We start from the raw sequence: 26,507 nt of genomic DNA on the forward strand, positions 1-26,507 counted from the left end.
TTCAAAGCAGATTCAAGATTACAGGTTTTACCATGAATATTTATGACCTAATGCATGAAGCCTGGCAATATATAACAAATTCCTATGATCATATAGAAAAGCATTAATAACTTCATGCTCTGGAACACAAACTTGAAAGCTGCTTGCTGATGCACAGGACGGAGGGGTTTAATTTTGCCAACAACAATGCCATGAAGCGTCTTTTGCTGTCCCTGTAAAAACCCACCCAAATTTCCCACGTAAAAATCTTCAAAGTTTCCAGAATTTAAAATTTCACTGGCATTTCTTAAGTTCTAAAGCACGCTTGGCATCACCTACAAAAATGGCATTATGTAATCAGCATGATCACAACACCAGCATTTATCCGACTTCAATGCAGTGCAGCCTTTAAAATGTTTGCTTAGCAATAGCCAGAGCTCCTCTACAATTTGGAAATATTCACAGAAATAAAGAGAGATCATAATCCATTAACTTTTACAAAAAATCTCAAATCAAGAGGCTGTCATATTTGGGAAAGCAAAAATCTTTTTTTGTTCTTCCAAATACTGTTTTGTTTCCAGTTCTGTCGTCTATCCCCAAAAGCTGCTTTTTGCCTTTCAACAGTACTGTTCGTGTCTGTTCCCTGCCTGTTCCAAAAGACATCCTACCTAACATTAACATTCATGCCTATCAACTAAATAAATTCCATTTCTTTAAATCTACAGCAATTTCTTGATGACAAAGCTTTTTTGCACACCCAATTCATTTTTATACTAACTGAACACAAACTAACAACTCAGTTCAGCAAGTCTAGGAATTGCTTCATTTTCTTCTCAAAGAAAACATGAATTTTATATATGGTATCTCATCATTAAAACATGTGCATTTTTACTGCCATAGTGCCCTAAGCACCCCTGGAATACCTCCAACTTTCAGTTTTGTCCAATGACTCAAACAGATTTAAAAAAAAAAAAAAAAAAAGACACCCAGATTTTTCAAAGTTTCCATGCATGTTGTTTCCTTTAAAATAAATCTACCCACAGCTGACAAATTATGGTAAAGCTAATATCTGAAATTATTTTTGTGTGTTACATTAGTTAATGATGCTTCATTATCATAAGCCCTGATTAGTTTCTCTTCATGTAAGTACAGTGAAGTGGCTTTTCAAAATTATGCAAAAAAGTGGAAAGGGAAAGCAGAAATTATCATTGAGGTCAAATCAAGCTTGAAATACATAATTTTTACTGTGGTGATTATATTTTCGTTTTCTACATATGTCAGTCCCAAATTTTTTATTCTGCATTAAAAGATATATTTTCAGTCCTTACACTGAAGTGAAACACCAATAGTTACTTTTTTTCCTCCAAACTGAAGTACTTTCCAGTTTGTTGGGCAGTTTTGCCTATTTTCAGGTTACTATTTAATCTACATAGTTTTTATTTTTACTAACTCTATTCATTTTTCCAAGTTTACAAGGAGTTTTAATGGAGGTTGAATAGACACCCTTTTCCACATGTATGAGAAAAGATGATGGTTTAGATCTGAAAAGCAAGAAAACTTATTTTTAGAATGTAAATGCACATGTAATGATTTCCAAGGGAGGAGGATCTTGTTATGAAGATTACAGGGTGAGAATGGGAAGTTCCCACAAACATTTAAATTACTATCAATTTAAATTCTTATTAATTTCCACAGGCACGCAAGGCGGGGGGGGGGGGGGGGGGGGGGGAAGTGTCTTTGGCTTTTTTTTTTTTTTTTTTTTTACTTTCTTTGATAAAGCTTTGTCTCTCTCTCTCTCTCTCTCTCTCTCTCGTAAGTGCAAAGTGTAATTTAAAATAATCAGATCTACACAGTATCCCACCTCTTGCCCTGCTACCACTGCTCAGTCTTAATTCACTCCAGCTTCTCACAGAGCAAGCAGGAAGTTTAAGGCTCCAGCTATCATTGACCTAAAGAGGAAGTAAAACTGCAAAACCTCAGAGCCCAAAATAAAAACACATTAACATCTGAACAATCCAGTTCTTCCCCAACAGCAATTATTCAATCTTCTATCTCAATGAACTCATGCACTGTAACACAAATTTGCACCATTTCCATCCACAGGGAATCCACTCTTCTAAATTCTAGACAGATATAAAGGACAAAAGGTGGTTTTAGTGTTTACATATGCAAAGGCAACCTCCAAAACTAAGGTCATTCTCCCAAACCAGGGTCAGAAGATCCTGAAAAACGCTTCTTAGATCTGGGCCACGAAACCCATATGATTATGGGCTTTTTATTTGGCTAAAACATAAACAGCTTCAAATGAGATACATTCATTTCCTGAATGTTGTATGGGAATTCCAAAGACAGACACCAAAGAACATCACCTAGCCACCAACAAGATTCTTCCTAGGTGATCTACCAGAAGTAAATCACGGTTGTAACAGCCATGATTTTGAAGCAGAAGCATAAAAATTCTACTCATCTCCAGACAACACAAAGAATTGCCAAAAGGTCTTCATGTACACCTCTGAGGCAGAAACTCAGGTCAGTCCGCATGCACTATTTAAAGCAAAACAGTGTGAAGCGTTTTTACATCTAACGTGAACTCAGTTACAGCAACTCAATTATAGCTATTAAACTGTCATTGTAAAGCACCTTTCTAGGTTCAACCACACAGCAAAACTGTACCCAATCTAGCAGAGGGCAGACAAACACACCTAGTGCATAGAGATAAAGGGGGGAAAAAAAGTCCAGGATCTACTAAGTCTTCATTAAATCTCTAATACTAGATTAAGCTATTCTGTGCTCCTTCTACAAATTATAAATGGAAATTCAGGCAAATATTTTTCAAACACCTAGGTCAATAAGTCAATCAACACATACCACTCTCCACAGTGCACAGCCTTCAATACTCCCACAGCAGCTGTAGTCTGTCGTTCAAAACCTTGTCCTATGTGATCTGCATGGGCTCGTGTCCGGTCTTCAAATAGCATTTCACGGGGTTCACTGGTTCGAGGTAGGTACTGCAAGTTTTTTATTTCATTGGTAGTTCTGTGTAAGAAAAACAGTATTAGCGATATAGAAATTTCTCTTAATTACCTAATTTCCACCATAGCCAATAGCATTGTTATACTCCCTTCAATGAGATCATACAGCCAAATGAGAAAAACAGTAACACTTAGGACAAATTAAAAATGTAATTACCTATGCAAAAAATCAGACCACCTACACAATTAAGAGAAAAACAAACAAAAACACCACCACAGTGTCAGGGCCCTGAGTGCACTAAAAGGCTGTAATGACTGAGCAGCCTCACCTGCAGTCTCCACCCACAAACCTGGATAAAGAGCCCAGGAGCTCCTGGCCTGTGCCACGCTGCAGCAGCACTGATCTTCACCTCAGCCACAGGTGTGCTGGGCCACAGACTTGCTTCCCAGCTTGACCTCTGGACAGCTTTGTCACAATGGACCTGCCTGGCAATCACTGGACCTGATTCTCGCTGGCAGACTACTTCCTGGCTTGACTTCAGACCTACCCCATCAACACATATTTGCCTGACGCACTGGAGTCTGGGCTGAATCTGGTCCCCAAACCCCAGGTCTGCCCAACCTGCCTGCCTCAGCCACTGTGAGACTGGGCCCTACCATGATCAGCCCCTGGCAGGGAACTGTCGGCCTCTGCTGCTTCCTGACTATTAGGTACACATTTTGATTGTGCCGGAAGTCATTCTTCACTGTTCTTGTTTCTACCAAACCGCTGGGAAATGTCTACGTATATTTAGTTCCATGTTGTGGAACTGGGAATGAGAAGCAGCAGCAGATTATTTCTTCAAGGTTTAATGAAAGTGAAAGAAACACTGCAGAGTGGGAACAGAGCCACAAGACCATTTTCTTGGCCACCTGGAGCCAACGTGGTGTGCCACATTCTCAAGAGCTGCTTATAATCATAGGATAGCCAAGGTTGGAAGGGACATCTGGAGACTACGTAGTCCAACTTCCCCCACTCAACTAGAATGGGTTGCTCAGGGCCATGTCCAGTCAAGTTTTGAGCAACTCCAAAGACAGAGACTCCACAAGCTCTCTGAGCAACCTGTCCTAGTGTTCAACCACCCATGTAGTAATTTTTTTTCCTTATTTTAAATGCAATTTCTTGTAATTGAGTTTGTGCCCATTAACTCTGGTCACATCACTGAGCACTGCTGAAAAAAGTCCTTCTTACAACCTCCCATCAGATGCTTATACACATTGAAATGATCCCACCAAGCCTTCTTTCCTCAAGGGTAAATCCCAGTTCGCCCATGCCCACCTTTCATGTCACTAAACCTGCTCCAGTATGCCCATGTCCATCTTGGACTGGCAAGCCCAGAACTGGACATGATACTCCAGATATGTCTCACCAGTGATGAGCAGAGGGCAAGAATCACCTCCCTCCACCTGCTGGCAGTGCTCTTCCTAATCCTGTCCAGAAGGCTGCTGGCCTGCTTTGCCACAAAGGCACACTGATGGCTTATGGTCAACCTGTCATCCGCCAAGAGCCCCAAGTCCTTCTCTATTGGGTTGCTGTCCGGCCAGTTGCTCCTCAGCCTGTGCTGGTGCACAGGGTTATTCCTCCCAGGTGCAGGGCTTTGCACATCCCAGTGTTAACTTCATGAGACTTCTGGTGGCCCATTGCTACAGCCCCTCAAGGTCCCTCTCACTGGCAGCGCAACCCTCTGGTGCATCAACCACTCCTTCCAGTTTTGTATCAGCTGCAAACCTGCTGAGGGTGCGCTCTGTCCCATTAATGAAGATGCTGAACAGTCTTGGCACAAGGTATCAATGTCTGGGTTACTCCAGCAGCAACTGTCCTCCAGCTGGACTTTGTGCTGCTGATCACAACCCTTTGAGCACAGCACTTAAGCCAGTTCTTGATCCACCTCACTGTCCATCAGTCTAGTTTGTCCATCAGTCTATTAGGATGTTATGGGAGACAGGTGTCCAGTGTGGAAAGCCTTGCTAAAGTCAAGATAAACACCACCCATGGCACTCCTCTCACCCTCTGAGCCAGTCATTTTGTTGTAGAATGCTATAAGGTGGATAAGGCATAATCTCCCCCTTGTGAATCACACTAGCTATTCCCAATGATCATCTTGTCCCTCGTGTTTGAAATGGCATCCTTCCCAGGATGAAGGTGAGGCTGACTGGCCTGCAGTTCCCCAAGTCCTGCTTCTTACCCTTCTAAATGACTGGAGTGACATCTGCTTTCCTCCAGTCCTCAGGAACCTTTGCCAATTGCCATGACCTTTCAAACGCAATCAAGAGGGGCCTTGCAATGATATTGGCCAGCTCCCACAGCACTTGTGGGTACACTCCATCAGGTCCCATGGGCTTGCATCTGTCTAATCTGTATGTCTAATATGTTCCTTAACCTGATTATCCTCCACTGAATGCAAGTAGTCCTTGCTCCAGACATTCCTACTGTCTCTGGGACCTGGCATTCCTGAAGGTAAATCTCACTAGTAAAGACAAGGACAAAGAAAGCATTGAGTATCTTGGCCTTTTCTGTGTCCTTTGTCTCCAGGCCCTTTGCCTCATGCAGCAGACACCTTACATTTTCCCTAGTCTTTCTTTTGCTGTCCATATGCCTGTAGAAGTCCTTGTTGCCCTTCACATTCCTTGCCAAATTGAACTCCAGATGGTCTTTGGCTTTAACTGCATCCCCTTCATGGTTAGACAGTGTCTCTGTACTCCTTCTGAGGCACCTGACTTTGCTTCCACTTCTTGTATGCTCCCTTTTTATGTTTGAATTTTGAACAAGAGAACTCCAAAGACATAATTTCTCATGACACATAATATTCAAGTTCTACAGAGGACAACCCTACTCTTAAGCTGGTAGTTATACCCAGTACCACAGCAAAGCTTAAAGATGTCATTTAATGTTGGAGGTGTTATCATTCAGATGAGAGAGAAGCCCTTGTCCCTTGAGGTCTTTAAACATCCAATCACATTTAAGAGCAGGGGTATTAATTCCAGTCTCATGGCATACATGAGCAGTTGTATGCCTGTTCCCATTTCCCTGCAGTTTTCACTTTAAATTCCTACTAAAGCTCCAAAAAGGACCAGCACCTTACTTGGCCAAACAGTAAACAATTTTTTAAGAAAATCCACATCTTTACAAAACAAAGCAATGTAAAAGTATATTTTGAGATGAAGATTTACAGAAATTTATACTAAGATATAGTATCAACCAGTAAAAGGTTTAGGACAAAATCAATTTGTAGAGAAAGAATACTAACCAGACACTTATCAGGCAAAATAATTCAACATACCTCTTCCTTTTGAAAGGTGACTTTGGCATGTCAGCCACAGGGATCATCTGTTCTCCTGGACGTACCCACATAATGGGACCATCATCACTGTCTTTACGACTCTCTAATTTTAAACTAGAAAGTGTTCCCCATGGCAGTGTACACTAACAGGAAATATAAGCCACAATTTTGAAGTGAGTTACTTTAAAAACATTTTAAAAGCAACCTTTATCTGTCACAATGAAAACATTTATTAGACCACTTAATTATCTAAGCAAGTATCACATACTGTCACTTTATTATAACAGTACTAGATAGTGTATTGTTCCCCTTCTCCCAACCCATTCCCTTCTGTCCTTACTTTTAAGAAGGGTGATTCTTCCAACATATCAAGGAATTCAGGGAAGTAATCCCCCACTTCCTCATCAACTGCTCCAACCAGGCTGATCTGTCTCATTGGGCCAGCTCTATACGTACCATGAGAGTATGTTCTTTTTACCTACAAGTAGAATATGACAGCAAAAGTTATACCGAGTCCACTACCACTCAAAGTCTACATTCAATAAACAACTTTAACCTCTATGATTATGTTTTCTGATTGATGTTAGTCTTACAGTCTTCAGTATACTTAAGATTATTATGAAGTCAATTGCTATGAACTCATCACCAAAGACAGAAGTTCTTATTAAAGACACATGACAACTTGTATTTTATTTATTTTAAATTCGGAAGATAAGATTAACTATTTATTGCCTTTCAAGAAAATAACATTCCAAAGTAGTAACTGTGAAAAGCTATTAACATATGTTCTGCTCAGTAACTAGTAAATAAGGATTCTTACCTGGATTACTCAAGCCTAGCTGAATTTTTACCTTTTTCCTGTAAGTTAGGCAGAACCCTGAGTTACAACTAATAAAACTCTAAACATTTCCTCGCTAATCATCCTCTCCAGTATGGCCTCTGTATGAGCACATTAAGTGGAGCTAATTATCACAGTGAAGAGAAGCCTCGTAAAGAGTTAGTACAGGAAGAGAGAGAATGACAGTTATTCCTTCCTTTTTGCTGTGCTGTGCTAACACGTCTTGTGCTCCCTTAAAACTTTAAGGGCTGTAACATTCACCTCTCATGAAAAATCTTTTATTTTCAACTTGAACAGAAACACATATTGTTTTAAGTTTTTTTTTTTCAATAATCTGATCTGTCATATTACATGAACAAAATACTTAGGCATGAGATTGATGAAGATCACTTCCCCTTAAGCCTCCAATCTCCGATTTAACAGGCTGAAAGACACAGTGGTATTATTAGATGAAATATGACCAGATCAGAACAGAGGGAAGAGCAGGCGGGTTACTGCACAAACCAAGTAAGGCTCTTGCACTGCATCTCTAGACATTCTGCATCCAAAGCAAGAAAAGAAAAAAAGGTGCAAGGAAAACAGTTGAAACAACAGCTTAGCTATGGTCCTCACCCAGAGAGACCATTAAAATTCCTAGTAACTATGGCAGTGCAGAGGAGAATTAGCAGCAGTTCCTGAAAATACAACTAAATCATACAACACGGAACAATACCGTGCCCTTCTGAGAAGCTAGACTGATGTAACCAGATGCATTCCAGAAATGTAGAACCAAATACTCTTCTTCAGATCATCTCAGTCATCATACACACCCAGGAAATGGAGGACTGACTATAAGTAGGATTTTACAAAATGTCTGAGCTAATGTAATGGCAAGCCATCACAGCCATACTGAAAAGAGCAATACTGCTAGACAGTAGCATTCCCCTATTCCCCAAATCCTTATAGTCATACATTCCTGTAGCTTTTTTGCATGGACAGCTGGTGATTTTGTGATAAAACATCAGAAAACATTCACTTCTGCTGAATCTGCATCAGCTCAGTCCTCAGCTGTATCTGCACTGACACAAAGCATCAGGAGCTCACACAACTAAAGCACTGGGACAAGGAAGGAACGCTCACTTGTCATTACTAGCTTACTAGATAGACCAAGTCCAAAGTACCCTAAAACCACTTTCTGAAGCTACAGACAGTCATAAATGTGTTACAGTTTATCAATAAACCTAACATGCAAAAGGATGGTTCTTGCACTGGCATAAGTAGCTTAGTATTCCACCATTCCAGGCCAGGATATTAAGCTGCTGTTTTCATCCACACCCCTGATTAGAGAGAATAATTTTTCTGCCTTTTTCCTTGCTTCCTTCTGCTACCACTACCATTCTCCCAAGTAACAAACAGCAGGACAAGAGGAAATGGCCTCAAGTTGCACCAGGGGGGGTTAGATTGGATATCAGGAAAAATTTCTTAGAATCATAGAATCATTTAGGTTGGAAAAGACCTTTAAGATCAAGTCCAACCGTTAACCTAGCACTGCCAAGTCCACCACTATACCATGTCCCTAAGCACCTCATCCAGATATCTTTTAAACACCTCCAGGGATGGTGACTCAACCACTTCCCTGGGCAGCCTGTTCCAATGCTTGACAACCCTTTCAGTGAAGTAGAATTTCCTAATATCCAGTCTATACCTCCCCTGGTGCAACTTGAGGCCATTTGCTCTTGTCCTATCACTTGTTACCTGGGAGAAGAGACCGACTCCCACCTCTCTACAACCTCCTTTCAGGTAGTTGTAGAGAGCAATAAGGTCTCCCCTCAGCCTCCTTTCCTCCAGACTAAACAATCCCAGTTCCCTCAGCCACTCCTCATAACATTTGTGCTCCAGACCCTTCACCAGCTTCATTGACCTTTTCTGGACATGCTCCAGCACCTCAATGTCTCTCTTGTAGTGGGGGGCCCAAAACTGAACACAGTATTCGAGGTGCGGCCTCACCAGTGCCGAGTACAGGGGGACAATCACTTCCCTAGTCCTGCTGGCCACACTGTTTCTGATACAAGCCAGGATGCCATTGGCCTTCTTGGCCACCTGGGCACACTGCTGGCTCATATTCAGGCGCTGTCAACCAATACCGCCAGGTCCTTTTCCACCAGGCAGCTTTCCAGCCACTCCTCTCCAAGCCTGTAGCATTGCATGGGGTTGTTGTGACCCAAGCACAGGACCCAGCACTTGGCCATGTTAAACTTCATACAATTGGCCTTGGCCCATTGATCCAGCCTGTTCACCTTGACTGAAAGGGGTCTTAAACATTGGAACAGGCTGCCCAGGGAAGTGGCTGAATCACTGTCCCTGAAGGTATTTAGAAGACATGCAGATGTGGCACTTGGGGACATGGTTTAGTGGTGGACTTGGCAGTGCTAGGTTAACAGTTGGACTCGATCTTAAAGGTCTTTTCCAACCTAAGTGATTCCATGATTCACATTGCATATGATAAACTAGTTGTGGAACTACTCCAACTGAAAACTCTACAACTTCCCCCAAAAAATACTAACTGAAGTGAAGTTAGGAGAGGCTGTGAAGCTTTCAGCTGATCAACTCACCCATCTGGCTTATGTACCACTAGGTGCTGGTAGTGAAGCATAAAGTAAAAAAGTGTTTAAGTGCAACATAATCCTTAAGGTGGATCAATTAAGAAATTTCTTATATATTCCCAAAAAGACTATGTCACTGAAAGTTAAAACTGAAAGATCAACTCAACTTTTTTTAAGCATTATTTGTCCATCCCAATTCACTCCTAGCTCTCCTGATCGATTATGTTCCCTCATTCACCAGGAAGAACAGATTGCTTTTCAAGATCCAGCTTGGGAGAGGTGAAATACCAAAAATAATGCTAAGATAATGTCAAAGTTACAAATTATGAGCAGTTTCTTCTGGGACCATATTCTGAGTTGTATCATTGCAAATACACAGAATGAAATGTTTGAGCGTTTAAGAACTCTGTGGTGGGTTAACCCCAGGCAGCAGCTAAGTACCTTACAGCCCCTTGCTCACTCACCCCCTAGCAATGGTGAGAGGCATGGGAGAGAACAGGAAAGGCAAGGAAACGCATAAGTCCAGATAAAGACAGTTTAATAAGTGAAGAAAAGAGGAAAAAACACCAAGTGGTGTTTTTCACCACTCACTGTCTCCCACAAGCAGACTGACGCCCAGCCAAGTCTCCGAGCAATAGCTACCTTCCAGACCAACACCCCCCACCGGCCCCCTCAGTTTTTTATTGCTGAGCATGATGTTATATGACATGGAATATCCCTGCCATTCAGTTTGGGTTAGCTGTCCCAGCCATGCCCCCTCCCAACTTCTTGCCCACCCCAGCCTACTCACCAGGGGATCCAGAACAGGGAAAAAGAGAAAGCCTTGACACTGTGCAAGCACTGCTCAACACCAGCCAAGACACCAGTGTGTTATCAACAGTTTTAGTCACAAATCCAAAACACAACCCCATAATAGGCTGCTAGGAAGAAAACTAACTCTAAGCCATCCAGACCCAGTATAAATGGAAAATAAATCCGTGCTGGTGATGGTGATGAAAGAGAAAGATCTGCTGTCTCTTCTTCCCTTCTCTCCTGCTAGCATTAGGTCTTCCAAAGGTGGACAGGGAGCCAGCTTAAGGAACAGGTCTGATTTTAATCCACAAATTACCTGAAGAATTTATTCATTTATTTTAGAAAATTATATAAATAAGAATTAAACAAAGACGTAGGCCATAAAGACTAATGCCTGGCCAGAAAGAACAAGAGGCAGTCTGGAAGAGGAGGCAGCTGTTGGCAGTGAAAAGTGACTCCTATCTCATCTCTTCCATGGACTGGGTTATAGCATCCTAAACTCTAGACTTAGGTCAGGGGTTGCTATGTAAATGACACTATCTTAGATTAGGCTAAAGAATTAGAAAAACATATGCAAAAAGGTGAGGTCTTTCTTAGAGGGAAGGACTAGCTAGCAAACAAAATTATTTTTCACTCACTCCAAAATCAGACTTCTACTAAGTAATAGTGTGGAAACACCAAAAACCTTCCATTGATGTTTGACCAATGACTAAAGTAAAATTAATCCTCTTAAAGACAACAACAAAATAAATATAATCTATGGAATATTAGATAACAGCAACATTTTCCTTTCCTTTTACTGTCAGTATCCCATAGCTGGTTTGTTCATAGGAAGAGAGAAAGATTCCTCTATATAGTTCTAAACTCACAAAAACAACGCTGATGTACTAAAACCAGTACTTTTTCATCAAATTCTATACATTAAATTATGCACTGACCACACATCAAATATTATACACCTTTTATAAGGTAATCTTCCTGAATGTAATTTTACAGGTTACAGTGTGACTGTTTTTAGAATGTTACGAATTTGCTCAAATAAATAGCTGGAACAATCTAAACCCAGAATAAAAGAAGGAATCCATGACATGCAGTTCTTCTAGCATGTGGTCAACATGACCAGAATCAATACACATACACACACAAAAAAAATCACCGATTAGATGCAGTATAATACAACAGACAGGTAAAATAGATAGAAACATATAACTGAATAAATACGAGATAGCCTAACTTCTTTCTTCTCATGTAGCTTAAGTTTGAAGTATGTCACCTAAAAAAACACACAAAAGGAGACTGTGTCATTCTCTTGCATCAAGGTAATGGAAAATTATGACAGTAAAACCACCACTGAATTTAGAATTAGTAAACTTGAGAATTATCTGGTTCTGTGACTAGTATGGCATCAGCTGATTTTTTAGTGTAACTTAACCTGCTCAGTTTTAAGTAAGGAGTTCTAAAAAGCAAATATTTTGGCATAAACACCTTGGTGTCTAAAAGAATCTGAAGACTAAATCTGAATATATATAGATAGATAGATAAATAGATAGATATATAAATACTGACAACAATATATTTGAGCATTATCATCCTACAAATAGGAAACATTTTAGACACTATATGTTAAAGATGTTTCCATTTTCTGTTTGAAGACGACACAAACTAGAAGGAACAGTCCACAGAAACCAAGCATTTCAAGATATTAATTAAAAAAAACGTAAACTGGGGCAAGTCACAGCTGAATTCCTATTTTTAATATAGTAGGGGATTTTTTTTTTTTTTTTTCAGTTGAAGTTCTAACATTTTCCTGTGAGAAATTTAAAGGTTTACATTTCTTTCAGTTTTTCAACTTTAAAACCAGGAAGTCTGGAAAAGCAGTCCTCACAGAACAAAAAAAAAAAAATACAAACCCACTGAACCCAAAATAATTTCAAGAAACCCACAAAGAAAGCCCCACCAGAGACCAACAAAAAACATTAAATCACCATAAAAAATATGCTGACAGATCAGAGGGAATAATGAGTTTCCAGTTCACTACGCAAGTGCACAAGCAATGCACTTACACATTTGTATCTTAAAATTGGAAACCTCCAGCTTCACATTCACTGTTATTCTTCTAAATCTGTTATCTCAAACACCATAGTCATGAAGAGGCAATGTAGTATTCTTTCTTATTTGGTACATTTTGAAAAAGTGCCCAAAAGGTATTCTGTTCCTTGCCAACTCTTTTCAAATCCTTAAATGCTTACATATATTTCAGCTCCAAATGGGAGCCAGTACTGAAGCATCAAAATTTCACTGAACAAATATTCATCAAAATCCCTCTGAATTTAAAAATACTTGCAAATCTACTTGGCTACTTTTTCTTTTTAAACCACATGTACTTCATACTACCTTTTTTTTTTTTTTTTAAATCAGGGTTTTGGTATCAGAATAAGATGCCTCAACAGTTCTAGGATTACTCAAAGGTGATCCATTATCATTAAAGCTTTAATTTCAACAAATACACCATTTCCCAATTGGAAGTTTCTGGAAACACAATCCCAAGATTTTTACTGCAGTATAGCTCCACCAGTGTCCTTTTAGCACTGTAGTTTATCACTTCACATGTTTCACCTTGCAGCTGATATCCTCAAATAATATGACAGATGGACAGACATTTTCAAAAGCAAGATGACCTATTATTCTGAATTCTGGTGACACAAACACAGTGAAGCAGTCGATAAAGAATTTAAAAAAAAATAGTAATTTAAGAACAGCAGCAATTAGATATCTTCATGGAAAATGATCTTGTGAACACTTTTGTAACTCGGGAAGATCTATGACAAGGTTCAGTCTCAGATCCTGTCCAAGCTGCCAGTACAAACCCCTAGGGTTTTGTTTAGGTTTGGTTTTTGTTAATACAGAATAAGTGAACAAAGAGAGCAACATACATATGTCATTTCATATTTATTGGCTGAAACTGTCAAGAAGCAATCTGGAAAGGTAACTATTTTCCAAGTGGAAAACAAATGAGCATGTGTTGCAGATTTCTAATGTCATTCCACGTGAACTGATTCTTTGTTCAATGATATTCAATAAGTGAAAACTTCTTTTGCTTGGAAGACAATAGGCTGCCATCATCTATCAGAACAGTCTCTTACACATAGTCTTACGGATTATCTGACAAAAAAGAACAGGGCAATATATATGCTTTAACAGAGCTAAAATTCAATTTTTCATCATCCAGAAAGGGAAAAAAAAAAAGTGTGGGGGGAGGCTATACTTTGGGGAAGTTGTGTAACAGCAAGCAGTTGCTAAAAACCGTTAAAACTTTTTAATAACCAACCAAACATTCAAAAAGCTTAAAAGCAAGGAGCGAATTCTATTGAAAGCAAAATTCTACTGAAAGCTACTGAAACACAACTGAAGAGACACATAGTTCCAATATAAAGAATTCTTTCCAGAACACAGGAAAATAACACAATATATGGAAACAGACACTGTACAAATCTTTAATAAGAAAATGAAACACTAACCAATTATTTCAAATTTTCTTTAAAGAAAAATATTTTCAGCAATTCCCCTCAAATACTAGAAGAACAAATATTTTCAAGCAGGATTTCACAAATTAGAAGAGGAGTAAACAGCAAAAACCTCTCTGCAAAAGATAAACTTTTAAAAGCTAAACAAGGAGAACAGCAAAGAGAAGATAATATTAAGAGGGGCTGAAAGAGAACTGGAGTGAAAAGCTCTGTGTCCAGAACTTTAAGAAGAGAGGACCACCACTCATTTGAAAGGTCATAACACAAACATGAACTATCATTACTATTGCATTTCTTCCTCTAAAATACTTCTATTCTTCTTTACACTATCTGAATATCCAGTGTCCATCACAGTTAACGTAGGCAACATGGAGTAAGTTACTTCAGACTGCGAAAAGAAACCAACAAAAATTATTTCTCTGAAGATGCAAACTGCCTGCTGTTGTGGAATGGGGCTGATTGTGTAGTCCTGCACTCATCCTTGAGCTACCTCTGGGATAGTAAACCAATATAATTTGCTAACTCAGTGATAAAACCAATCACTCAGGAGAAGGTTAAGTTTTCTGCTGGATTAACAAAACAAACTGGCTCACCAGTTCGAGAAGCACCACAGCTTGGCACAAGAACACACAACTGGGAGGAAAGAAGCAAAGAGGACATTCTCTTTTAGCAGCAACAGGTGCTAGATTGGCTCTGACAATTTGTCTAACTGCACACTGAGCAGTGTAAAATACAAGTGACTTTTCCTAAACTGAATAGGCTTAATAAGTGTCCTCACATACTCTACAGTACGAAGGCAGCAAGATAAAAAGAAACAAAGCTTTAATAAATCAATGAGAACTCAAAAACACCAAACAGATTCTTCAAAGCTGGAAGAGGATAAGCATACCACCTTAAAGAAACAGGCATCAAGAGAAGCAAGACACAGAAGAGTTAGAGACCATTTAGCCTAGGTTTCAATTTCCAGAAAGAAGTTAGACACTCCTGTCTTAACCACCTAGAAATTAAGACAGTAAAGCTAGTAAAGATGGACATGTCAAAAAAAAAAAAACAAAAAAACCACCCCACCAATCAAGTCAGACTAACCTTTCTGTCTATGCAGGATAGGCTTTTCCAGAGGACCAGTACACACCTTGACATTTGCATGATGTTCTCAAAACTGCTACAGAAACATGGTCTAGTAACAACAAACAGTGGGCAGCTTTCATTCGTCTCTGTTCACATAACTATCAATATGAAATGACCAATTTTGTGGCACACAGCAAGGATCTCTCCTTTGAACACAATGTATGCTTATGAAACCTGCAGGTAACACAAAGCTGCAAGTCTACTACAGGAAAGGATCATAACTGACAAGGTCTTTGATAAACTGGAGAAGGGATCTGAATACACAGGATATAATTCAATTTGAATAACAGCAAACAACTACACACAGACATATATAATTAACTGCATAAACATGAAAAAGGGAGTGACTCATTTAGCAGGAGGCTACTGCTACAGCAGATCACAAACTCCTCTGAAAAAGGCAGAAATAGATAACAAAGAGCAATAATTTGCCAGACACTTGAAGCAATCTTCTCGTGCTCCTTGACAACAATACACCAGGCAGACACTGTCCATTTTCAGTACTGCATTTTAAGAAAGATAAGGACGACTGAAGAGAGCATAAGGGGAGAGCAGTAGAGACTGGTAAGAATACAGCATGTAATGGTAGACTGAAATAACTCAAATGGAAAAAAAACGAGCTGTTAAGCAATCTTCAAATACAGAGAACACTGAAAAAAAAAAAAGGCATAAACTGTCTGCCTTGTGCACTAAATATCAGGATAAAAGGACTGGCAGGAGGACTAAGAGGAGAAACAAGAAAAAAAAAAGATTTTTTCAGATTTCTTTGGGAAGTGTGGAATCACCTAGAGATCTCCAGCAAACACATCAGACAAGCATTTGTCAGATATGGCTTTAAAATAGTCAATCTTGTCTTGAAGCACAGGAATTGTTGGGTATTGCTCAGCATTCTACTTCACCTGTACTAAAAAGTTGCCTCTAGGACAAAACTAAAGCACAGTGAAATCAATCCACTAAGCACTGTTATGGTTAAACATGAAGTGTGCGCTTTGGGGTTTCAGTGAGGCAATAAAAATTTACACTTGCCCATCATGAGGACACAGCAATGGGCTCAAAATACTAGAGGCATTTGCCTCAACAGCACTAAATAGCTTAACTGAAGTGATGTCAGCTGCAAGTAGGTGGCAAAAGCTGATTATTTACATTCTTTGAAACCCTCATAAGAACCTCACAAGTAAGATTCATAGCTATCAGGTAACTGATGCAGCTGTTGCCATCTACCCAAATGATGGAGCCCAGGGATGTACCTACAGCGGACAACTTTCCACTGCCTGAAAGAGTGACTTACTGGCTACAAAGATACCCAGACTAATTCCATTTTGCCCAATTATGGAAACAGTCTGACTAAGCCTTACAGACAGTTCTCCACTAACCTAAAAAATTTTAAGAATTAAGGAGTACTTAAACATGGGCCCAAGCTAGGTGATTAAAAACTCCCCAATTCCTCTCTCCCCAAAATTTAAAAGCTAATTCTGATGAGACAGAACCAGTTCCAACACAAACTCCTCTCTCCTGTGCCTGCTCTAACTATTCTCTCAAGCTTCTGCCCACTTCTAATCTCCTAACAAGTGAAACTATATTACTTCTGTCTGACACAGGTATATTGGGAACTCTATATTGTAGAGTTCATTTTCAACTCTACAATTGTGAAAACTAAGTAAATTACTTGAGAGATGCAGACTTTCCAGGTAGACTTAGGAGGACTCCAACAGTTTTGATCTCGCCAACAGAATTTACTGTGGAATCTGCCTCTTACCACAGAACTCAGTGACTTGAAAACATGCATTACTTAAAACCACAAGCCCTCATGTGCCACAAAACAGGAGGTGGGAGTTTATTGAGTAGTACTGAAAGAATCAACTTGAGAAATAAAAACTCTGATAAAATATTCTATACCACCTTCCATTTCAGGCTTAGCTCATCCCTCCTTTTTATTTTTTTTTAATACTTTTTTAGATCTTTTTAAATACTTAGTTTGTCAGAATGATTACATGTGCTACGAGTTCTCAAAAACAACGAGCCTCATGTACTAAAGCGAGCCTCATTTCAGTGTTTTAGTTAAAATTCACAAAGCAATACCCAAGTTTCTTAAGGCTAAAGAAGGTTGAGATAGATACTTAAAGACAACTTGATAAAACGAAGTTCCTACTTAGACATCAGAAAACAACTCACCTCTCAACTGAGATTACACAACAATGGCTAGGCAACATTGCTCAGGCAGCTCAGGACAACAGGGAACACAGCAGCACAGAGCTTTTGCAATGTAGGAACAGAAAACTACATTTAAAGTTTCATTGAAATATACTGCAACAGCACATTAGAATCCCTTTAAAAGATCCACAAAGAACTCAACAAGACAGGACAGTATTATCTATCTGCACAAAGGGTAACAAGTTACACAATCATTTAGTACCTTTTATAGAGGAAGGTAGAGGCAGAAAACTGAAAAAGAGAGAGGTAACTGATACTAATGAATCAAATTCACACACACACACACAAAATACAGCGGAAGGGTAAAACCATGAAATTCACAACTCTCAGATTCAAAAAGGTCCTGTCATATCATTGGAGGATGAGCACTCTGACATAGTATCACCATGACTACTAAACTCTCATACTCCTTCCTAGACATCCTTGATGCTGGCCCCAGTCAGAAAGCAGAAAATGAGGCTAACAAAATCTTTCCACTGCAGCAGATCACTTGAATAAGACAAAATAAGCAGCCAGAATAAGACAAAAAAATAATGAAATAAGGAAAAATAGAATCAATAGCTAGGCAACCAAGACACTGACTTAAATATTCCAGGAAACAGAGATGCTGTGCAGAAGACGATCTGAGTAAGTCTGGTGTATGCCTGTGTACGTTATCTATACACACACTACATCCTTTGTTAGCAAAACTACAAGGAGCCAAGAGTTTTCTGTCAAGCAACCAAACTCTGACAAGTGTTAAAAATGCTATGAAAACTAACTGAAAAACAGAGAGAAATAAAAGGAAACGAAGATAACAGAACTAAACCTCCAGCCAAGTAAAATATAGGTTAGAAGACAGACTATGAAGTTGACCAGTTAAATGCTATAATAATACAGTTTGGCTTCTTTCATCTCTGTTCCTCCTTCACTTACAGAAAAATGGGAAATCACGATCTCAACCCCAGTGACCAGAGGACTGATTTAACTACAGATACTGATGATAACCATTATAATACCAAGTTAATCCATCCTTTCAGTAAAATAATTCCATTGTAATTCACAAAAATAAGATTTTGGCTTTTCTTAACTAGTTCTTCAGGGCAGATACTAGCACACAGCTATGCTTGCATTCAATGCTGCCCAAGACAACAGGCTGGATATAAGAACATACTTACAAGGACAGATCCAGCTTTTTTTTAATATAAAATTACCTAAGACAGAGCAGCTCTGGGTAGCTGCCCATAATATGTTCTGTGATTTTTAATAGTAAAGTAATGATTCAGTTTACATACTGAAAAAAAATAGGGAATATATTTCACAGAATATTCATATTCCATAGCAGTGGATGTTTTCTTAACCAGCCCTGTAAACGCTCTCTTGCAGCAACACTTCAGTTCTGCATATCCTTGTGGATAACACACACCTGAAATTTGTCAATACATGCAATAGTGTTCCATGCAAATGTTTATGTAGCTGAAGGAAAAAAGCATGTTTTTCATCAAAAAGATGACAGTATAACTTTCACTTGAACTCTTCATAATTGTCTAAAAAGTGAAGACTAAAATAGTTTAAAGGTGTTCTATACAACATCTAAATTCACAAACAGGGAGTTAAACAGGCAACTCTGACCTGAAGTTGATATAATGAAAAACAGGATTGAGTTTCTTCATACATTGTTTCAGATTATCTGTATGGGCTTTACAAAATACCCTCATCACTAAGGTGGCAATTTAAGAAAGTTAGAATTTTTTTTTTTTCCCCTGAACTTAAAAGACCTGAAATATAAATAATTTATATGCAACAGTAATGCATCTTCCACAGCAAGTTAATAAATAGCAGAAGTGATGTTTAATCAGTAGCTGTTGTTAAGAGATTATACAGTCATTTGTCTCCAGAAAATTAAAAAAAAAAAAAGAAAATAATTAAAAAGACGACATTCAAAAGCTGCCTGCCATTTTGCCACATAACAGCTTTCAAAAGAATAAAACTAACTGGGGGGAAATACAAAGGGGTGAGGACCAAATTAGTAGCAATGTTAACCACCATTAAGTTCTCCTTTAAGGATGGATTTAGAAGGCTCAAACTACAAATGCAACTAATTAACTGTGCCCTACACAGGTTTTATGTATAACCTAGTTCTAAGGTATTAAAGCATTTCTGTTTTATCAAGAAGTTCATACAGATAAACTACAGTTCAGATGTCCAGATAGCTGCAGCTGAATCATTTTACCCCTCCAAAACTCATGGTTAAGCTTCAGCTACAGAAACAAATCCAAAGAAACCTACGCATACACATGCATGCAAACACGCCCCCTCCCCCCTAAAATCCCACTTTATGTCTCAGTTAATAGGTTCCTTATCTTTAATATTGCAGAACTAACTTATTACTTAAAGAATTCCCTTGTTTCTAGTCTTCTGCGTCATCCATACGGCACAGCTAATAGTAACTGTATTCTAAAAAAAAACCCCATTCACAGTTGTTTGAAACCATTATATGACTTTAGAAAGTAAAATGTATAACCTCTTACCTGAGCATGAAAATTTGACATAGTCGTTGTCTCTATATCTTTCTTTCCCAAAATCTCCATTTTCACTGGTGAATTGGGAAAATTAAACGAAAAGTAGTCTAAAAAGTCAGGTAAATAAGTAGCTGCCCCATGAACAATACCCATTACATAGTAAGCTGCACAGTTTTCATTTTCACTAAAAACCAGACCCACAAACTCTTCTGCAAATCTCTCCATCTCCACAGGAGATAAGTGGGAGAGTTCATTACTGTAGGCATGGATAACTGATGCACCTCCGTTAGGCTGGTGCTCAATATGAATCAGCTGTTTGAACTCCAATGTGTCCAACCTTTTGAGTTTATTTTGAACCCGTGGCTCCTTTAACGAGACAAATGGAAACTCACTGTTCTCTGGTATCTTGGACTCACAGTCCTTCTTGGGATCCATATTTTTCCCATTGAAATCCTTAAGATGATCATCTATGATGCCTTTGGCTTCCTGATCCTCAATATCAGAAACCAATCCTGAGCAGATGGTCTGAATGGATTTGCTGTACATTTTTGGGCGCTTCCTCTTCTCGTTCTCTTTATGTTTCTTTTTCTTTTTCTTCTTAACTTTTTTAATCTGTAGCTCTTCTGCATTGGTTTTTGGTTTCTCCTTCCCACCTGTTCAGAGGAAAAAAGATCTCCTAAGTATCTTCACATACAAAATATGCATTTAAAGACCAGGATTCAAAGTTACCAAAACCCTCACCATGGCACACAAAGACCAGAGACCAATACCAAGGGTCACAATGTGTATCTTCTGAAAATGAGTAGTAAGAGACACCTGCCACGTTCACATTGTGACTGACAAATAAGCTGGGGGAAAGAGGGAGGAAATCACAAAAAACCAAGTTTCCTAAGGCTGTTTTCATGATGAGTCACAATCCTTAATCATGCACTTTAACCGGTCATCAGCAATTACTATACCAGAAAGTTCAGAGACATTACATGACAGCTGTCAACAAACATTGCGAAACAAGGGGTCTATAAACGGTCAATGAATATCAGCCATCATCAGCAAGCTGTTCACAAGATGCCACTGCCAGAACCTACCTTGTCAGATGGCTTTACATGACCATTCTTCCAGAACTAAATAAACTTTGTTGAAATACGTGTGGAAACATAAAAACTGATCCCATACTTCTTTAAAAAAAAAAATAATTTAAACAAAACAAATCACCACCACAAACAAAAAAAAACCCCAAGAAAACCCCAAACAACCAGCCACCAGAAACCAAAACCTCACAAAACAGAAACTAGCTTCAAGTTTATATAATATGCAAGCTGAACTGAAAACAAACTGTAATGGCCTAAAGCCAAAAGCACTCATTTGGGGATAACGCGTTCAAGTGATTCCCAAGGTAAACATTCTTCCTTGTTTTAAAGGGTTTTTCTTCAAGTACTCTTGGGGGGTTTTTTTGCAAGTAATAAACACGGTATCCAAAAAAAAAAAAAACCTTCTGTCTCTACACCGCCCTAAAGTCTAGCAGTTGAAGTCATTTCACAATTTGATAAATCAAATTACCAGGCATGTTACAGCTCAAAATTATATTCACAACAAGCGATTCAAGGTCAGCAGGTTCAGACACAGAAGTTTAGTCTTGCAATGAAACACACAATTTCTAAGTAATCTCAAATTCACAAGAGTTAGCCAGTCTCTATTACTATGCTGTAGTAGACTATTTTCAGATTGCAATCCTCAGCCTAAGTAATTCACAGGAGTCCTTAAAAAAAAAAAAAAAAATCACAACTGTTGGTGCATGGAATCACACATTCTTGCTGATAATTAAGAGGTTTGGATATGGAAGGTACAGATACTGGAAAGAAGAACAAGCAATTAAGACACTTGCCTCTGAGCCTCTCGAGGTTTGTGACAGCAGCTACCTACCTCTGGGATTTCTGAAGTGGAGGCAGGCAAGTTAGTTATCTCTCTAGCTTCTATTTTATCATCTTGGAGCGGGGAAGAAGTGCCCTGAGGTCACTCATTTCTTACTTAGCCCAAATGAGGAAGTGGGTTCTAGGATTTCTTAACCTAATCCACACAGTTAAGAGCTACAAAGACTCCCTTCACTCTAAATCAGATTTAACATAGCATACTGTACGAGCACAATTTCACTTCTAGCTAACCAAGTTCAACTGCCAAAAGGCACAGTATCCTCATGAAAATCTGTCCTTTCATTAGGCTGAAATTTAATGTAAAACCAGCGTGGGCCTCTGCAACAGGACTACTTCATCTGGTAGATGCAATGTTCACCACTTCTTTGTTAAGATCTTCCTTCTGCCACAAGAGTCTTTTAAACCTTGGAAAAACGGAAAGACCAGAAAGAGCAGCAACATGTGTACAAACAACTACCTCAACCTTAGAGGAGTACTGAAAATAGTTCATTGGGGGTGCTAGGGTACTTGAGTGAAATGTCATCACCTGACAAAAATCACCTACTGCTCACATTCTGGGGTACTGTAATGGTGTCATTACAGCACCAGTTCCATTCGGGGGGGAATAAAAACAAAGAAATGGTTTATGACAGTGGGAAGTTCCACATTATAGGCTTAGAAATTTCAATCCAAACCTCAAAATATGGACTACAGAACAGACAGTTTTTTACCTCCTCCTGACTGCAGGAATACACAACTAGAGAGCATCCAAGAGCCTACGGGTATTTCAAACTCTTAAAAATGCTTTAACTTACCATTTTAAAATTGTGTAAACATGAAAATTCATTGCTATACTGACATATCATGAAGTTGTCAAACATTTCCAGATATTATATTAGTTTGAATATAGAAAATATGGAATTACAGCACTGAATGCTGCAGCAAGGTGAGGCAGGGGGAAGCAGGGGTGACCTGTCAACCCCCTGTACTTGGTCTCAAATGGAGCTCAGATTTTTGTAGGGACTAGTCACCCAGACGTAAGACTTCATGCACAGCAGGGAAAGGATAGAAATTTATATTCGTTGGGGTACCATCAGCAGTAATACAACTGGCAACAAATACAACAACTTCTAAGTTTAAAGCAAGAAGCTATTTGCTATGGCAAGAGCCAAATTGCTCTCTCATACTTTAGCATGTCTATAATCAAAGAAAACCTTAAGACAACTGAAGATCAGCATCCATACAACCTTGCTGAACAGCCACCTATTAAATTACATTCCATTATTACTACTTAAAATGTAAAGTACTTACATAAGAGATTGGTATGAATCTGTATCTGTGCAAAACTACGTCAAAAATTGTTGACTTCTGTTTCTACAATACGAGAAGAAAGATTATCTGATTCCCCCTTTCCATCCATCCCATTCCCTACCTTTGGTTATATCTTTTGAGAAGTTTTACTGTCTAACAATCAATTTCATTCGACTCCTCCTGTAATATGTGGTGGCTGGTTTTTTAATCGATTACTTAATGTAGTTCACAGATGCAGCTATGCAAAAAAAAAAACCAAATAAACAAAACAAAGCAAACACACACAAAACCCAAAACCCCACTTTTAATGTTACAAAAATACTAAACTACAAAACAGGCTTCCTAGAGAGGTGGTCGGTGCCCCAAGCCTGTCAGTGTTTAAGAGGCATTTAGACAATACCCTTAACAAGATGCTTTAACTTTTGGTCAGCCCTGAAGCAGTCAAGCAGTTGGACTAGATGATCGTTGTAGGTCCCTGCCAACCAAACTATTCTATTCTAATCCTCAGTAAACAGCACTCAAAAGAGCAAAGCCATCGTCTCAAAAGCAGTGGTGCTTTTAAGACAGAAACAACAAAAAAAAACCCCAATGTAACATACACAATTAAAATCAGATAGAATGTAAATCAGTGTCAAATTATGCAAAGTTCACGTAAACATATCCAAAAAGGTTTGCGCTCAAAACCAGTTGTAAAAATATGTTTTAGTTAACTTGGTATACACCTACGTAAGTACACAAAACCTTCTTAAGACTGATTATGCCAAGACATTTTTAAAGTGAAGAACATTTATCATTCTCTGTGTTTTCACACCATGTCTGTGAAACCTTCAGAAGGGGAAAAAAAGCTCTTAACCACAGGATAAAAATAATTCTTTTTCTGGTATCCAACACAGTTTTCCTTCCAGCATGAAAAGAAGTTTTCTATTCAGCTTTAAATACAAATATTTTAATAATATAGACTGTTTTTACTTTTGATCACAGACTACAAGGGTTATGCCATTTACACAGATATCAAGTATTAAAGTTCATCAGTATATGCTTTCCCAAATCATGAGAAGTTGCAAAAATGATGCACACAATTTGGAACCAAATAAATATTTGCTAGCAGCCTCTCGTCTCTGAACACAACTGTCTTCTCTTCCACAGAAGTTTTTGGATCTCTATATACCAAGAGAGATAGAACTGAAGCAATTTTTAATTCTGAAACACCTAGAAACCAAGAGAGCAACAATCACTGAAGGAACAAACGGCTGTATAACAAAAAAACACCAGAAGATCTACAATGGGAAGTAGCAGAGACCCCTGAACCGCTACTTGCAACTGGGAAGGGCGGGGGGGGGGGGGGGGGGGGGGGCGGGTGTCAAACTGGGGAGTGTCTATCCTTGGGAGACAAAATATGAATCCCTCCTTCAAGGGTCTGAGCTACTGATGCCACTGGAGACGAAAAAAAAAAGGTAAAAAGACATCAGAAGAGAGAGGGGATTCCAAATAGGATTTTTTCAAAACATTACTAGAATTAAAGACTTAAAAAAAAAAATTTACATACCAAACAGAGTAAAACTTAGTTCTCAAAAAGCACTTCAAGCAGAAATTGAAAGATAACATGACTTCAAAAACTGATTAGATGTTTTTAGCCTTCTTCGGATTCACACAAGCTTATGCTACTGCATACAGAACACAAAAATCTGTCAAGAACTCTACTTCATTTTCACACTGGCAGCAAATTACATACTTAAAAATTATTTTTAGATACTTCGGACACTATTTCATAGAGAAAATGATATTTATGTTATAATATTACACTGAACACTGAAAGACTGGAAAAATGTTAAATTCATAATTATTTGTTCAGCCTTCAAATGTGGATATATGATACAGCTGAGCAATCTGAGAGCTCACTGCCACAGATGGGTAGAGTCCAACTCCCCACTCTCCTCTGCCACTGCTCCTGGCACACAGTCCTACACCATTCCTGGTACCAACTGATGCTCACCTGAGTGCACAGTAAACTGGCTCAACTTAATGGCTCAGCAGAAAACTATTCCCTTTGCTGCTAGATGAATGAACAGAATTGGTTCACGGCATTGTCAGACAGGAACTAGAGCATGGAGACCACAGATAGCAGGCAATGAGGAGTAGCAGAACCCACCCTTCATCAGTGGCAGCAAACCACTTCATCTGCTTAGCTACGCTGCCCACCACACCTTCATCTGTCCATCCCAAGCACTGAACAAGGCTGAAATTTTAAGGGTAAAAAATATGCCCAACTTTAGAATATTTGTGTTCAATTATTTTAGCATACAGCCAAAGTTTTCCTGAGGAATACAAACAAGAAATGGAAAAGTGATTTCTAGAAGTAGTATTTCTCAGCAAAGCTTGAACAGAATTTCACAGAATAAGGAGGAGGCACGTTTCTAGCCTAAGGCTTCTGCTCTGCTGAATTTCAAACATCCACTCTGAAGTAGGTGTTTAAAGCTGCTCAGAAGTTACGAAGACTTCAATAGCAAAAGGAATTAGTTTGCTGAAATACTGGGATTGCTATCAGCAATGCCCAATAAAGTACTTTCATCTTATTCTTCTTTTGGATTAGCTGTAGAGAAGAGCAGAAACACACTCATTCACTCACTCCTCTGCTGCATATATCAAAACATTTTAAAGCAAAATGTGCTGCCTCTTCCAAAACCAGTAACACTGCTTTGACACTTGGCTAACGGACACCAAAAAAGAACAGCTGCCTTCAATGTCTCCCTAGGGCATTAATCAAGTTGCCTCACAGCAGACATACAGAACTTGGTGAAAACACAAGCAAGCAATCCAAAAGGCTAAGTAAAGATCCAAACACTGTAGGACTGAGATACCCAAACTAGCTTTGTTTTAAGCAAGATTTGGCAGCAGCAGCGCAGTGCTTGATGCAGGCTAATATGGTGGTGTGCTCCCCCCGCCCCCCCCACATAAGCAGTAACCACCAGTGGGGGTGGTCCCGATGGCTGCAGCCAGTTTATGATGGACTTCGGGGACTCAGAATAACAGAACTACCTCTAAACAACCTTTAACCATCTTCTAGGCAACTCAGGCCTTACGTAACACAAATACTTCTGCCACTGCATATATCTACATGGCAGGTAGATCTTTCAAGGTAACTCAGTAATTTTATCTCTTGTGGTGCCACAAGACCGCTGTCACTCACAGCACAGGACCTATTACTAAGGACTGAGATTCAGAACTGTTTGAATTTTATGCAGATAAGCCAATGCTCTGTTATTACTAGGCGATATGTACTTGTAATTTAAATTGATGCTACACAGCCTGAACGCTGATAACTACAGATTCCTTCCAAGTGTGAACTTTTATAAGAAGAAAACTCAGAAGTTACCTGATATTTATTTTATGCTGTGTTTTGTCCATGAGATCATTTGATCTGAAATTTTATGTAAGCAGAGGC

The 26,507-nt window shown here is 39.0% G+C and overlaps 1 protein-coding gene across 3 annotated transcripts in view; it reads right to left on the minus strand.

Annotated features, from left to right (window-relative positions):
• RSBN1L (round spermatid basic protein 1 like) overlaps positions 1 to 26,507 on the minus strand; it is a 52,907-nt gene that overhangs the window by 3,566 nt on the left and 22,834 nt on the right. For 2 of the 3 annotated variants that reach the window (XM_075490884.1, XM_075490876.1), the window contains 5 exons: positions 20,240 to 20,500; positions 19,857 to 19,921; positions 6,612 to 6,749; positions 6,272 to 6,414; positions 2,848 to 3,015 (listed from right to left, as the gene is read on the minus strand). In XM_075490884.1, coding sequence (XP_075346999.1) covers positions 2,848 to 3,015; positions 6,272 to 6,414; positions 6,612 to 6,749; positions 19,857 to 19,921; positions 20,240 to 20,500 — 775 coding nt within the window. Of the gene's footprint in view, positions 1 to 2,847; positions 3,016 to 6,271; positions 6,415 to 6,611; positions 6,750 to 19,856; positions 20,501 to 26,507 lie in introns of all 3 variants that reach the window. The other variant, XM_075490866.1, reaches the window with a different exon arrangement.

This window comes from Mycteria americana, chromosome 1 (assembly GCF_035582795.1).
Source record: "Mycteria americana isolate JAX WOST 10 ecotype Jacksonville Zoo and Gardens chromosome 1, USCA_MyAme_1.0, whole genome shotgun sequence".
Taxonomy (NCBI): Eukaryota; Metazoa; Chordata; class Aves; order Ciconiiformes; family Ciconiidae; genus Mycteria; species Mycteria americana.